At 44.7% G+C, this 16,006-nt stretch overlaps 1 protein-coding gene across 7 annotated transcripts in view; it reads left to right on the top strand.

The window, feature by feature from the left end:
• The window catches only part of LOC126273339 (SAM and SH3 domain-containing protein 1-like), a 1,103,988-nt gene that overhangs the window by 40,010 nt on the left and 1,047,972 nt on the right, over positions 1 to 16,006 (top strand). For 2 of the 7 annotated variants that reach the window (XM_049976903.1, XM_049976916.1), the window contains exon 1: positions 1,780 to 2,406. In XM_049976903.1, coding sequence (XP_049832860.1) covers positions 1,822 to 2,406 — 585 coding nt within the window. In that variant the 5' untranslated portion in view covers positions 1,780 to 1,821. Of the gene's footprint in view, positions 1 to 1,649; positions 2,407 to 16,006 lie in introns of those variants that run through there. The other 5 variants (XM_049976889.1, XM_049976896.1, XM_049976908.1 and 2 more) reach the window with 5 other exon arrangements.

The following is a 16,006-nucleotide window of genomic DNA, read 5'->3' on the forward strand; positions in this document are numbered from 1 at the left end:
GAATTGAGGAGAAAAGGAGTTTGTGGCACTACTTGACTAGAAGAAGGGATCGGTTGGTAGGACATGTTCTGGGGCATCAAGGGATCACCGATTTATTATTGGAGGGCAGCGTGGAGGGTAAAAATCGTAGAGGGAGACCAAGAGATAAATACACTAAGCAGATTCAGAAGGATGTAGGCTGCAGAAGGTACTGCGAGATGAAGAAGCTTGCACAGGATAGAGAAGCATGGAGAGCTGCATCAAACCAAGTCTCAGGACTGAAGACCACAACGACAACAACAGCAACTTTTCACTTAGACCTGTATACTCTCAGTCGGATTTACATGAGCATGATACGGGGAAAGCCTGATTAAACTATACCCTTTACCGTTAGCCAGTACGTCGAGCTGGTAGTGTGGAGTTTTGACTTGTATACCACTACAAGTTCCATTAGCTTCCCCTTATACACGCTTAGTTAAACTGTATCTCATGCGACATTCCTTTGTACCCAGAACAAAATACCAGATTTCCTCCACTGCACTGTTGGAGTTTTATGCATGACAACAGCGTGGATGGAGGTTTTGTTCATTTCTAATGTCGAATTCCAAGGAATGTTTTGCAGTAGAACTTGTCTGCTCAGTCGGTGAAAGCGTTCTTGGATGACATTTCTACGGCAATTCTCGTAGTCAGATGTACTGCACTGTTGTTATTAATGCAGCGCCAACCAATAACACTTGTCATCAATACTTGACGACTGCAGAACAATTCAGCACGAGCAAATACAATTTTACAACGAGTGCTTCAGTCTGGAACCGCGCGGCCACTGCGGTCGTAGGTTCGAATCCTACCTCGGGCATGGATGTGTGTGATGTCCTTAGGTTAGTTAGGTTTAAGTAGTTCTAAGTTCTAGGGGACTGTTGACCTTAGCTATTAAGTCCCAAAGTGTTCAGAGCCATTTGAACCATTTTTTGAACAACGAGAGGTGAGAAACGTTGATGCATCTTAGGCGTGTCACCACGTAGTGCTGTTTACTCATGGTATGGCAACAGGGGCGCTTTACTAGCCGTACCGCTGGCAGTGTGGTAGGGGAAACCGGCTCGCCATTGGTGTTACCTGGGCAAAGGCGTCTCGTCCCCGTCCGGTCGTCGAAAGTTGCCCTAATTTTAAACCTACTATAATGGTGGCGATACTGTCGCTGAAACTAGCCTGGGGATAAATAAATAAAAAAACAAAAGTGTTTTGCATGAAGGCGGACCCACAATCCCATATGATTGCTTTTCTGCAAACACGGACCAATGAAAGAAAAAATGTTCAAATGTGTGTGAAGTCTTATGGGACTTAACTGCTAAGGTCACCAGTCCCTAAGCTTACACATTACTTAACCTTAATTATCCTAAGGACAAACACACACACCCATGCACGAGGGAGGACTCGAACATCCGCCGGGATCAGCTGCACAGCCCATGATCGCAGTGCCTGAGACCGCTCGGCTAATCCCGCGTGGCACCAATGGAAGAGTTTCAAGATAAAATGTTTGAAACTGTCAAACATTTTAGAAAATGTATTTTATAAATAATATTGGAGAAAGTGTGTCGTTCATGGAAGGTAGCGCAAAGAAGCGACGCTACATCGCAGATACTGGAGCGGCCGAACCGGTGTGATTGTTGCAGGCGACGGGCAGCGAGCGGTCTCTCCCCCCACGGCGACGGCGGCGGCGGCGGCGGCGGCAGCCGCACGGTGCTGCTGCCTGGCGGCGGCGGGGAAAGGCGCGCGCAGAATGTCGATATGCGCCAGTGCGAGAGGAGGCCGGCTGCGCGTCGGTGGCAGTGGCGCGCCGCGCTCATGGCAGGCAACATCGTCGCCGAGTGGCTGCGCTCGCTGCGACTCGGACAGTACGCAGAGTCGTTCCTCGACAACGGCTATGACGACCTGGAGATTTGCAAACAGGTCGGCGACCCCGACCTGGACGCCATCGGCGTGCTCGACCCCACGCACCGCGCGCTGCTGCTGCACTCAGTGCGCACGCTGCGCGAGCAGGGCGCCGCGTCCGTCTACTTCACGCTCGAGGAGACGACTGCGGCCGCCGCCGCCGCGCTCGCCTCCGCGTCCTCCACGCCGCCCCCGCAGCCCCCAGCAGCCTCGACACCGCCCCCTCCGGCGCCGCAACAACAGCAACAACCACCGCAGCAGCAGCAACAACAACAGCAGTCACAACAACAGACTCTGGTGGCGTCTTTCGACGACATCAAGGAGGCGCCGCTGTCTGGGCAGCAGACGCGCGGCCCGCTCGGTCCCAAGTACGCCGACGAGTACGAAGAGGGCAAGGCGGAGCTGGTGAAGATCCCGCGGATGCAACTGAAGCGACTGCTGAAGGACCGCGTGGCGCAGGACGGCATCAGGCTCAGCAATCAGCCGTACTCAACCTCGGTAAGTCTGCGCCGCTGCCGCTGCCACGCGCCCCGCGCCCAGACACTTGTGGACGCGGCACGTGCTCCGCGCCTGTCATTCTGCCGTCACTCGCCGCATATCTGCCAGACAAGTGTGTAAGGCTGCAGAGCGACAGCCGTCAGCGAGTACTAGCAAGTAGTGATGGCTACAGCTAGATCGTGCTGTCAAATGCTGTTGAATGGGTCAGTACGTCTCAACCATTAAATGTTTCTGGATGAATTTAATGTCACACAATTTCCATTATTAGTGACAGGTTGAAACTCCGTGTAATTCCAGAACTCTAACACGACTTTAAACTGTCGTCCTTTTTTTCCGAACGTTTTTCCCAATTTGATCGCAAAGCTTCAACTTGCCATTCTCTAATTCCTTTCTATCTTTCAGCATGAGCAGTATTTGCCTCAGTAAATGCCATGCTCGGGATTTAGAAATCCCTACCCCGATATAATCTTATTGCTCCTCAGCGAGCCTGCATGCAGGAGACGACATAATTTCAGTCTGGAACACTTCTTGAAATTTCTACGTAAACTAAGTTTTCGTACATGATAAATCTCTTTCGTTATTGCGTTTGACAGTGAACATTGTCCAGACCGTTCGACAAACTCTTGTGTATTACAAAAAAAAAAAAAAAAAAAAAAAAACAAATCCGTCGATTCTTCTCTTCTCTCTACACGTTCGGTACTATTGGATGGGCAAACGAGAAATGTCATACACACTGGATCAATATGTGAGGACAAGTGCTAAGAAAGTTGTTGAATGACCATAATTCAGTCTCTCTGTGTAAATCATTAGAATGAAATCTCTAATTTAAAATTTATGAATAAGAAAGGTGATCATTCATCCACGAAGAACGTACTTTCAGATAATGACAAGTTAGCTGATTATTTCTCTTCTAGCTCCTTTTAAAATTACATGGAGCATTTCAAAGTTTCAATACATTTTCACGTTCTTGGAATTACCTTGAAGGGGAAGAAGATTTTATCTATTACAAATATGCTTTTTGAAAACTTGGCTACAAAAACGATGGTTCTTTTTTTTTTTACGACGAACGACATACACACTGCCAGTCATCATCTATTTCTTATTTAACGCGCTAACGATTCTACGTGGGGAATTTTTCCCACTGTCAAATCATTAATACAATACTTCCTTTATTGTCCGTGTGAATATTCGATTCCGTTTTCGTGCGTGCGAAATCCGCACGAACATCTACAGGTTACTACCAAACTCACCGTTGAGTGATGACTCAGTCAAATCACTGTGACCGATAACCAGAAGTTTAATTAAGGTTATTGATACAGGTAATCCAAACCTAATCAGAAACGTCCTTCTTTGTATCACTGACCGAAATCTGAGAGGCAGCCCTTAGGAGACTTCTGAACGTAGGATACCTGTGAATGCCCCTTATTAACATTTCCTCTGTCCTCGCATTCGTTTAGCGCTCGCATGGTGAGAACTGCACTCTTTGCTGGAAATACAATCGGCGCGTTTGTCGTTCCCTAACGCCGCCTGTTGCACGTCAGTTTGGCTATTTAGTGTAGTGGTTACTTACTTGCCGCTGGCGGCCGTGGCACGATTCCGACACGCTGCCTTCGTGCGTACCAATTTCCACACGCAGGAAAAGTGCGTAACCGAGGCAGGTGAGCGTAGCGGAAGGACTCGTTTGATGCGCTTGCTCTGCGTCTCTTAACAGTAACCAAAACTGCTGCGATGCGAACGGGATGTTCGTAAGCTACGTGTAGATTTATTCTCTTTGGCTGGTGAATAGCTCAGGGCAAGGAACACCGTGGGTGGAGGGGTGGGGTATGAGATGGATTGACATTATCGTGAATGACGAATCTGTTAGTCCTTAATGCGCTTTTCTTCGTTGCTTTATATATTGCCAATCAGAACGGCTCCCTTTTGCTCTGGCGCACTGTTGGCTTCTTCATTTGTTTGACAAGTGCGACCTTTTGATCCTCACAATCCGTAACCGTTAGTATGTAAGAACTCTTAACTGCGCTACACTCAGTTTTTGAAGGCAAGTCGTCTTACGAACTATGAAGATTTTATGTTGAAGGATCTGCTCCCGACTACGATGATCAGTTCTCGTAGTTCTGATGGGGAGAAGCTATGTCGATCACTATTATCACCGTATTGCCTACTTATGGCTAACAATGTTTAGTTATCTTCGTAGGATTTCTGAAGTAATTTTCAAGTGATTGTGGAGGACAGTAAGATGGAACTGATTCAGATCATCCAGCTACACTCGACAGACTTCCATTAAATTACACATCAGTTTCATACACACTGTAGCTATTTGTCTATCCTGGTGGAATATAGTTGTATATTTGCATCCTGCATGCCAACGTATTATTTAGTGTCACAGAGTCAATAGCCTCCTTCATATTCACTCATCGGAAGGTAACGCAAAAAGTAAAATTCCCAATGTCCCTCCGTGTAAGCTCAAATGTAAGGTTCTGCGAGTCATAAAATCCTTGGCAGGAAGCATTTTCATTAAAGAGAGGGAGGCAGAATGGCGACTGCAGTCATCTAATTATGTCTGTATGGTTCCTACATGAGTATAAGGATTGAAACGTATTCATAAATTTCATGGTATGCGCCGGTTCCTGGTATTCTCCAAACATGTTTTGTGAAATACTGGATTGCTATCTTTAAGTGCGCATCGAGCATTCCTTAAACCTCCCCGCCGGTCAGACAAGCCCGTGACTTCACACAGCCCTTCTTTTCCTGTGCTTACGTTGCCTCTTAACCCATCCCATATGAGAACCAGTATAGGAATTAGAATAATCTCTTTCGTAGATAAACGTTATTCTGCGTACCCTACAAGTGAATCGACACCAATCATACTCTTCTTCTGTTGGGCCTAAGTGATCATTTCAGTTCGTATCACGCAGCATTCTTATTCCCTGCTATTTTTATGACACAGAAAACACCCACTGTGACCCATCGCGTAAGATGGTTTAGTTGTAATAACACTGGTCTCATAATTGTCCAGCCATTTTGGTTTAAGTTTTCCTTGTTTTATTTGTATCACAGGGAGCGAATGCCAGGATGGTCGCCAAAGGAGAGCTTTATCTGTGTTCACTAAGGGCTATAATGTTCCGCCTGTAATTACCATGATGTCGGCGGGACGTCTTGCTTTAGCCTTCCTTATTTACTTTAAATTTTGCTTCCTTAATCATGTAATAGGATACTCTTTGATATGTATGTTTTCCTGACTGCGTTGTCATCGAAATGTCAACTAATAATTGAACTTTGTTGTGCGTTACTCTTGTTATCCGTGTGCTGTGGGATTCCTTTGGTTTCTCCCTGATCCCTAAGCGCGGCAACGGGCGATGTGTTTTCAGCGCTGACCGCCCAATCTGCGGCTGCTCATTTGCTCCGTGTCACAGATTGTCATCCAGCGCGACGTTATTAGCCGATTTAGCCGAAAGCGCGCGTTCATTTTGGAAGCTTAATTCCGAATTCTGTATAATTCCCCCTACTCCCGTATGTTTTGTGAGAGAAAACAACAAACATTGGTGCAAATTTGACGACGTATCTGCCGAATTAAACGCAGTGACCTGTTGTTAACGATCACGTACGTGGCAGTTTTCCGGGAGTAGGAATGCATTTCTTGTCTGATACCTGCTCCTACGTAACTAGTGCCACATACAGGTGTGGTGGCTGTGGAAATATCACAATGCATGCTCATATATCTAATCTTTTCTCGGTTTGGCGCTGATCATTCCAGTCTCGCCCACAATATTTTTAATACTGGCCTAACCGTCCTTATCATATGCTATGTCTGATCACTGCTTGGATTCCGACCACACTGCACGTCGAATTGTTGCATTATGGTTCAAATGGCTCTGAGCACTATGGGACTTAACATCGGAGGTCATCAGTCCCCTGGAACTTAGAACTACTTAAACCTAACTAACCTAAGGACATCAGACACATCCATACCCGAGGCAGGATTCGACCTGCGACCGTAGCGGTCGCGCGGTTCCAGACTGAATCGCCAAGAACCGCTCGGTCACACAGGCCGGCTGTTGCGTTATGATAAGAATCTGTTTCCGGGCACCCACTACTCTCGTTCTTAGGCGTTTGATTTTCAGTGACCGCCACCACATTCCGCAAAACACACACCTTTTCGGCCTTTTTCTGCGTGGATGACGGCTAGAGTGTGAGTGCTGGATCACAATCCTTGCTTAAACTCAAACTCCCGCCTTTGCTTATTTTCTGGTTTTCCCACCAACATACTGGCTTACCGCATCTCATTTCGTGATTGTACTTCACTCAGTTCTCAGCAAGAACTGATTCGGTGCCCATTTTCAGTCGAATGTGTCGGTTATGGTCTTTGCGCCTCTCTGTGAATATTCCAACACCCTACTCCACTTATTGTATTGCGTGGCGGGAAAACGGGTGTGCATTGTAACTTGGTATAGACATGATCAGTAGGCGCAGCGCTTAAAATATTTTCTTGAATACATTTACGCCAAAACTCTTTTAAGTGTGTCTTTGTGATTGAAACGACGTAAATATAATAAATTGTTACATTTTTCCATGGCAATTATAGTATGTTTCAGGAATAATATACGTCAAATTCTTCATTTGTCATCATGGTATCAATAAATGCTGTCTTAATGCTCTGATGTGCGTATTACCTTATTTGAAGACGTTTGTGTTCCATAAGACATGAAAGGGACAACTTACAAATACTGTATGCCATAACTCAAAATTACGCTCATAAAGTTAGCATTCTTCTATCAATGGCCTTTTCTTTCCGAGGCCAAGAATAGACTATGGGCAACTACGGGGTAGCACGGAGCCACGGGAAGACCTAGTTCCCCACGTCGCCCTTAGATGGCATTCTTCTGATCTGCTTACAATACAAGATACAACGTTCATACGTGACGTGGTGTTCCGGAAGCCTATGTCGTCTGTAACATTACAACAAGTGCATTAGCGACCACGTTTCTGTATGAGACTAATGATTTATGTATTTTTTCTTTTCTTAAGCCAAAATAGGAGAAAAACCCGCTGCTTCTTTTATTTTTTGTCTTTCTCAGTACCTCTTTCGTAGACGATGTGTATTTTCACCTTAACGCACGCTCGTTTGGTATATGCATGTATGCATTTGGGATAACATTTTCGTGTACTTGCTTGGTTAGGCTCTCTGTGTGAAGAAGTTCTCTAAATGTTGATGCTATTGTATGAATATGAACACGACTAGCGCAGTTGTCAGGATATTATGCGCTAAAACGGAATTCTCAGTTCGGATGAACAACTGACTCACCATCTAACTGTATATGACTTTGATGAGAGTAGCCTTGCACTGGCTTTTCCCAACGAACGTGGTCGAGAGGTAGAGACAGTTGGTGGCGGTATCGCTTCCGCCGCAAATTCATGGCGTTGGAGCTCTGGGAATAGTATTGCTGGGCCGAGAACCCCAGGATCGTAAATCTGCACCGGCTAACGTTCGTCCTTCCATCCGCGCGCAAACCAATCAGCGCGGAATCCGCGGGCACCTGCAATACTCATCACGCAGACCCCCCCCCCCCCCCCCCCCCCCCCTGCCGATGCTGCTGGTCCGCTCAACGGTTGGAAAACAAAGCCTTCGGCGAACCTCATCGAGCCAAAATACAAAGGCGCACTTCTTGTTTCCCAATCGAAACTCCTTCACCGTCGTACATTGTTCCTTGTTACCATCGATTTAATCTTCTGCATAGAACATTTTGAGACTGTGCCATTCTTTATTTAATTTTGACTGATTGCAGCTTCATGAACATGGTCTCATCATATGATACCTTTGCATTAACTGACTTTAGTTAATGGATATTAAACCCGCTTCCATTTATGACTTTCTGTTGCTTCCGTTTGCGAAGTATCGTATTTGAATAGGGTCAGTTGAAGAAGAAAGTTATAACGTAGAAGCACTGCTCTCACAATCTTATATAAAACAGGGCTGATGCAGATAATACGTACACAGAAATAAACAGTCATTGCACACACGACATTCACAGAAGCCGCATAGAACGAATTAAGGCTGTGACAGATATTTAGTCCTGTACCTTGAACAGTAACGCATGGTCTACAAACATACATAACAAGTTATCTACCAGCTAGACAGTAGCTCGAGGGTTAATGTACATAAAAGCTACACAGTGAAAAGTAAAAATAATGCGACTTATTTTTAATGAACGCTGCTATGAGAAACGCCATATCGGTAAATGTGTAATCCATTGAACTGTTTGACACCTTAAGTTATTCACCATGCGACAGAAAAAAACTTTAGTATTTACATTAAGCATCGCACGAAACCAATTGATATATTACTCTGCGTCCCTACTCTTTTCGGTGGCACTACAATTTTCATCCAAGTGTACTACTGTGTTCTTTCACATACTCAACGTTTTTCGACCACTGACATTCAGGAGACATAATAATGAGACGTCCCGTGTGTCTTAACACAAGTATCTACACGATGAATGCTGCCATAATGCACCATGCGTATCTGTCATTGACAGTTCGATGTTACCATTGTAGTAAAACTGTTACCTACAATCGCGTTAGCAGTACTTCGTCATGGTATGGCAGAGTACCTTATGTAGTTACAATTATACATACAGTTACAGTTTTCTGTAATTGCTGAATACGCTTTTAATTTTACGGCGCGCATTATGTTGAATTTTCATGTTCTCTGCGTTACGGTGGCATTGAGTTCTTTGTTTCTCGTTGTTGCGAACGTTAGACATGACAGAATTTTAAACTGAAATGCAATTTCAAACCAATTAATTATCCCTTTTGGTTGTATTAATAAGTAAAAGAAAAGAAATTAATGCAAAGCAAGAAATCTGAAAACCACTTATTGCGGATTTGAGCTCCATGGACATTGTCAATTTTTACAGCGCAGCAATGCTCTTTCCCACAACATTTCACAACAATGTGGTTCGACGTACTTACAGTTCCCCATTGTGGCATTCGTGCTACTTAGCGAACTCTTCTACACGACAGCTTAGTCGTGCAGTCCCTCTTTGCAAATAGAGACTCTACAGTGGTTACGCGTTATTAATCTTACAGCATCTTGTATCTCCATACCTAAATGCTGAAGAAGTACAGGTTGATGTCTGATGCAAACCGAAACAGTACCGAAAAGTAATTCATCTTTACTTTGCTTAGCCACATAATTTCGTCCGCAATTTTTACAAAGCGGACACGGGCAGGACGAGACAAAGAGCAGGCAGCACCTCGGCCACCAGCGGCAATGCAGCGCTAGTGGCTTGTTCTCCGTATCTCGCTGCGCAATGGAGGAACACATTGAGCTTCCGTCGGTAGCTGCCTTTCATTTGTAAGAAGCCGGCTGATATATTTGTCGCTGTCATATAGGTCTGGGTCAAACACAGCTGTAGCTGAACAGCGAGATCAATACGACGTGGGTGGGAGTTTCAATACACAGCGATAAGGCGCTCAGCCAGTTCGGCGTCAGACGCGTCCGATATCTTGGGTGACGCGTGTGAGTCATCGGCAGAGCTGGCTGACACAAAGTTCAGTACCTCACCGAGGCCGTTAATCTAAGGCTCACGGTCTCGTTTAATAAACCGTGAGCTATCTCTTATGGAAACAATGAAACCCTTTCACAACCGAAGCTCTTTTATCAGTCGACAAACAGAAAATAAATCGATCCTCCATCATCGGGGTTGCTTTATCAACCTGTACACAAGACACAGTGGAAACGCTCTGGGTAGATTCGGATCTATTCCACCCTACAGGCTGTTGATAACATATACAATACACTTCGTATGGAACGAAAATATGAATCTGAAGGTTGTGTGTGTGTGTGTGTGTGTGTGTCAACCACTCTCCGTTTATTACTTTTTTCATTCGAGCATGGATACGAGAAACTGCGGACGAAGTTCCTGCCAAATGTAGAAACGTAATATCTCATGTCACGCAGTAAAGCAACGGAATCTGTCAGACATGCCGCTTTCTAGGAATAAGCTTGTATTTTTAGCGATTTGCCTGTGGCAGAAATCGGGCACGCAGTTTTCTGGAATGATTTCGTCAAGCGTCCCTAACAGATCACTAGACAGAGGAAATCAAAGAAAAACATTTCTACCAGGCTTTGAGTCTAAAATAAAAACTTTTAAATTCTTACTAGTCAGAGTATGATGTGTACACATCCATTTCTTCACTTAAAAATTATCTAAAACTTAAATCGAATCAGAAGTGCTTATTGCACTTACTTTAATCTAACAGTCTGGTGGAAATGAGGTAAAATTAAAGGAAGGTCGGTTCGGATTTAACGTCGCTTGGACGAGGAGTTGATTAGAGGAGCAGCAGCTCGGATAGGGAAGGAAATCGGCCATACCTTTCCAAGGAACCATCTCGCTATTCCTGTTACCGAGTGATGTGGCGCAATGGCTCGCACACTGGACTCGCATTCGGGAGGACGACGGTTCAATCCCGTATCCGGCCATCCTGATTTAGGTTTCCCGTGATTTCCCAAAATCGCTCCAGGCAAATGCCGGGATGGTTCCTATGGAAGGGCACGGCCGACTTCCTTCCCCGTCCTTCCCTAATCCAATGAGACCGATGACCTCGCTGTTTGGTCTCTTCCCCCAACCAATCCAAAAATCCTAATCCGATGAGACCGATGACCTCGCTGTCTGGTCTCCTACCCCAACCCAACACAGCCCAACGCTATTCCTGTTAAGCGATGTGGAGAAATCGCGGAAGATTTTAGTCTTGGTCGCCAAACGGGAATTTGAACCGTCGACGTCTTTCTTTCAGGCGGTGGTGCCTCCCAGAGGAAGTCAAAGACAGAGGAAGGATATATGCGAAATCTTTTGGATTGAGATGCTGTTGAATTCTGTATTTCGGACAGTATACTTAACATATTGGTTTTAGTACATAAATCAGACCTCCTGGAAGGCGAGAGGGAACGAAAGCCATGCGCCTTCTCTACCGACGTATCAAAAGTACATATCTGCTATGGTGTTCGTCTACCTCGTTCGTGCCACTTCGGTGGCCCACTGCACGCCAATCTTAATTAACAATTACCAACGTAAAAGCTACTTACTTCGATTATTGTTGATTGCTGCAGAATATCATAAACTAGGACTTAGCTCATTCAATTTAGCGAACTAAATTAAGCAGCAGTTGCATAAATGAGCAACACACTTGGCATGCAAGTTCGCTGGCGGGGCGGTCCGAAGTACACGATTAACGAAACAATGAATAGATACGTGGTGTGTAAACTGGCATAGACACTCACATATTGTTTGAGCACAATAATACCAGTTTACTATTTGCAGTACGAAAGTATTCCTTGAGAAATTATTCAACTATGCGTCCCACAATCATCACCTAATAAATCGGTTCTACGGTGTAGCTACCTCTAATCTACACACCCAAAGACACTGAACTTTTTGATACGATGTCATTATCTCAACACTTAAAGCTACACAATGCTAGTTATTGTCTTAAGAAAGAAAGAAAAACAAATTCTTCTACTGCGTAAATGAAACAACGCGTTGAAATGCATGTTTTAGCGTCTGTGAGTACTACGTCAGTACCACGTCATTACATAAACTTGGTTTCTGTATAAAGCAAATAGGTTGTTTAGCTAGAAATAAAGACTTGCATAACATTTTGAGGCGAGACACCAGAGACGTTTTCCTCACGGTCTCGTGGGAAAGTATTTCCTTCCTCACGTGTGTTGGCTGGTTCAAATGGCTCTGAGCACTATGCGACTTAACATCTGAGGTCATCAGTCGCCTAGAACTTAGAACTAATTAAACCTAACTAACCTAAGGACATAACACACATCCATGCCCGAGGCAGGATTCGAACCTGCGACCGTAGCGGTTGCTCGGTTCCATACTGTAGCGCCTAGAACCGCACGGCCACTCCGGCCGGCCTCACGTATGTTGGTTTCTTGCTTTCCAAATACATCTTAAGCGTATCTGCTTAGCGAAAATTGATGTCATGAATCACGTTGATTATGGTGTTTGTGGTGTTGTCGATGGATAGACAGGGTGAAACACAATGCTGATACACAACCCACCCCTCTCGAATATCATCGAAAGAACTGCCCAACTTAAGGTCCTTATCTGAGAGACGGATCAGCAGCAACAGTATCACATTCCCTCATTCTTCGAGAGAGTTCAGAGAGGTTTGGGATTTAAACCACGTCATCAATACTGATTAGGAGCTGTACGGCACCACTTCTCTTCACACTGCCACTCAATACTTGCTGATGCAAACTAATTCTACTACCGTGATTCGAACCAGGTATCTACGAACCGAGCACCAAACCGCTAGTTTCTTTAGCAACATCGAGACCAAAACGAGTGGTGAAGAACAGATAATGCCCCTTGGTGCTTACGGCTTTATTTTTGTGTGTCCTATCGGGAGTTCGATCTTAGTTAATGTTCCAATGCATGAAGTCAGAGAAAAATATACAGTCTTGACCGTTACGTTAACTGACAATGGCCTGAAAGGAAGTTACGAGGATGCGGATTTATTAGATAACCTAGCAACGCAGTCTTCTCATAGCGGCAGGCCACGCGAAGTGTGTTACTCTACCAAACAGGCAGCAGCTTACGTAAAAGAAAAGCGACTCGCAGCATCTGCTGGCAGCGCCGGAAGTAATTGGTCTAATTTGACAGCATTAAGTGCCCCTGATCTTAACTCGGGCGGGCGTCGTAAATTTTTATGCTAGGCATTATGCACAGGGGACCGACGTAGCCGTAGGATCGGCTAACTCATGTTTATACAAGTCTCAATTCACATACTATTACGTGCAGTAAATACGAATAAAAGAAATACCTAGTCCTTACGTGCAATAGCGGCGGAATCTACGAACCCACACTTGTAAACGGATTTTTGACTTGGCGCCGTCAGCAGAGGTTCGGAATTCGCGTCTGCTGGTAATTCTGAAAATGCTGTGCATCATTGTCTAAGCACTCAGAGCACTCGGTATTCGTTTCACGAAAATTGGTAATTTTTCTATCATCTCGTACGAGTTTCTTCACAGAATCAAATGATTCCTTCGTTTCTGTCCATTCTTACCCCGTAGCCCCTGGAATCACCACCTGTATCAGAAACTTAGTACTATTTGGTATTGATTGTCAGTACAAAGTCAATAGAAACTGTAATATCCAATTTATTACCCTGTCACTGTAGTAGTAGTAGTAGTTGTTGTTGTTGTTGTTGTTGTTGTATGTATAATTTGTGCCCCACGCGAAAATTATACAAAGTTCTTCGGGGACAACTATAAGACAGACATGGTCATATTTGCAGAATACACACGTGTAAATAGCAGAAATAACTGAATAAAAAGTCACAGAGTTGGAAGCAATTAGGCAGGAGTAAATTAGACACATCTGCATGCCATTTGAACAGAAATACATTGAATTAGAAAATCAGTATTCAAAAAAACAAACTTCTTTCATTCCGGAATAACAGTCCAATAACAGACGCTTTATAAGTACGAGGTGTGGTTATAAAATAACGGAACTGATGCTGTCACAGAGTAAGTACGCATGCGCCCGCCCGGTTGGCCGTGCGGTCTAACACACGACTTTCCGGAATGGGAAGGAGTGCCTGGTCCCCGGCACGAATCCGCCCGGCGGATTTGTGTCGAGGTCCGGTGAACCGGCCAGTCTGTGGATGGTTTTTAGGCGGTTTTCCATTTGCCTCTGCGAATGCGGGCTGGTTCCCCTTAGTCCGCCTCAGTAACACTATAACGGCGATCGCTGCCCAAACAAGTTCTCCACGTACGCGTACACCACCATTACTCTACCACGCAAACATAGGGGTTACACTCGTCTGGTGTGAGACGTTCCCTGGGGAGGTCCACCGGAGGCCGAACTGCACAATAACCCTGGGTTCGGTGTGGGGTGGCGGTGGGGTGAAGTGGACTGCGGTAGTCGTCGTGGGGTTGTGGACCACTGCGGCTGCGGCGGGGACGGAGCCTCTCCGTCGTTTCTAGGTCCCCGTGCGACATAACATACAATACAATACAATACAATACAATACAATACAAGTATGCATGAGCCAAAGATGAACGACCAATAGCTGCGAAGCGTGAAGCCATCTCAGTCGAATGCTGCATCTGAGGCCTGCAGACAATTCAGTATGGCCATAGTCTTCGTTTGTGTAAGCGCTGTTATTTTGTTTTTCGAGAAAAATGGTAAGTGGAAGCATAGAGAAACGAAATGTCGTGAAGTTTCATACGAAACTTGGAAAAACTGCTACTGAAACCTATATTTTACTAAAACTATGTGGCAAAGACTGGTTATCACATGCGCGAGTTTTTGAGTTGTTCAAGCGTTTACAAGATGGCTGAGAAGACTTCGAAAATTACTCGCACCTGCGACGCCCTTCAACATAAAAAACGGATGAAACTAAAAAAGTAGGTAGTCTGATTCGATCAGATGGTCAGTTAAATAGTCGATCGAGTGCTGAAACTGTAGGAATTGACAAAGAACAAGTAAGGCAAATGTTGCATAACCTATTTAACAGTGTGTGCGAAACTGGTGCCGAAAATTCTCACGATCGAATGAAAAGAAATTGGTGAAAATTTTTGTGCTCGCTCTTGGAATACCTGTGAAAATGATCCCAATTTCTTGGAAACAGTGACAAAAATTGACGAATTTTGGTATTAACGCTTATCATCCAGAAACTAAACGCCACTCCATGCATTGGAAGGGCCCAGCTTCACCGAAACTGAAAAAAAGTACGAATGGGCGAATCAAGACTCAAAGCGATGATGACTGTTTTTTAGATGTTTATGCAATTCTGTTTCTTCACTGGGCTCCTGAAGCTCAAACTATTAATCAACGTTACTATCTGGAGGTCATTACTCAACTCAGTGGAAAATAAGAAAAGAAAAGACGAGAATTATGGAGGAACAAATCATGGGTTCTGCATCAATACAACGCACTGGCTCATACCGCATTGTTTGTTAATAGGGTTCTAGCGAAGTACAGCGTCGCAGTGTTAGACAACGCACCTTATTCGCCTTACCCGGCACCCTGTGACTTTTATCTAATCCCCAGGTCAAATCTACATTAAAAGCAACAAGATTTCATTTCGACGAAGCGGTGAAAGAAAAAACGGCACGCGTCATCAAGAAGTTCACAGAGATAGGCTTCCAGCACTGTTTCTATCAATTGAAGGGATAGAGGAGGAGAGTATATAGAGAGTGTCACTAAATTTGCACGTTTTTGAAATTAAATGTTCTGCAGCAATATTCCCGTTATTTTACAGCCACATCTCGTAAACTACAAATGGTATTTTTGATGAGGAAAAAAAATTATTCTGCTGGAAGTAGCTACTACGACTGAAGTTATCAGGGCCTGAATCTCTTGGTCTTTCCCTCATAAGATTTGACATCGATAATCCATTTCTTTTACGTGTTACACTTCTGCTGTTCCGTTCTTGTTTAAGTGGCTGAGAAATGGTCCAAATCTCCTAGCCCACCTCCCCCTTCCCTCTCCCCCCATCACCGCCACCACTTTCTGCTATGAAAATAACAAATCGGCTTAAGTTTTGTCTTGTAGAGATCGCAAAAGATCTGTTACTAACG

The sequence above is a fragment of the Schistocerca gregaria genome, chromosome 1, assembly GCF_023897955.1.
Source record: "Schistocerca gregaria isolate iqSchGreg1 chromosome 1, iqSchGreg1.2, whole genome shotgun sequence".
In the NCBI taxonomy this organism is placed as follows: domain Eukaryota; kingdom Metazoa; phylum Arthropoda; class Insecta; order Orthoptera; family Acrididae; genus Schistocerca; species Schistocerca gregaria.